General features: G+C 69.3%; 1 protein-coding gene across 1 annotated transcript in view; it reads right to left on the bottom strand.

The window, feature by feature from the left end:
- LOC104623173 (perilipin-3-like) overlaps positions 1–152 on the bottom strand; it is a gene marked incomplete at both ends in the record, with an annotated part of 792 nt that extends 640 nt beyond the window's left edge. The window contains 1 exon segment of the mRNA XM_010290176.1: positions 10–152. Coding sequence (XP_010288478.1) covers positions 10–152 — 143 coding nt within the window.
- Positions 153–231: the final 79 nt, after the last annotated feature.

Below are 231 nucleotides of genomic sequence, written 5' to 3' on the forward strand. Positions count from 1 at the left end.
GCCCGCGGCGTCAGCGACTTCACCCCCTTTTCGGCGGCGTCGCAGACGGACTTGACGTAGGGGTGGCTCTCCTTGGTGGAGGCGTACGCCGTGGAGACCATGCCGTAGGCCGAGCTCACCAGGGGCAGGCTGGCCACCCGCGCCCCGATGCTCTGGGGGGTGTGAAGGGGCCCGGATGAGCGTGGGTGTCTGGGGTGATGGGGCCCCAAATCTCACAGGGGATGGGGTGCA

The sequence above is a fragment of the Phaethon lepturus genome, unplaced genomic scaffold (assembly GCF_000687285.1).
Source record: "Phaethon lepturus isolate BGI_N335 unplaced genomic scaffold, ASM68728v1 scaffold41406, whole genome shotgun sequence".
NCBI lineage: Eukaryota > Metazoa > Chordata > Aves > Phaethontiformes > Phaethontidae > Phaethon > Phaethon lepturus.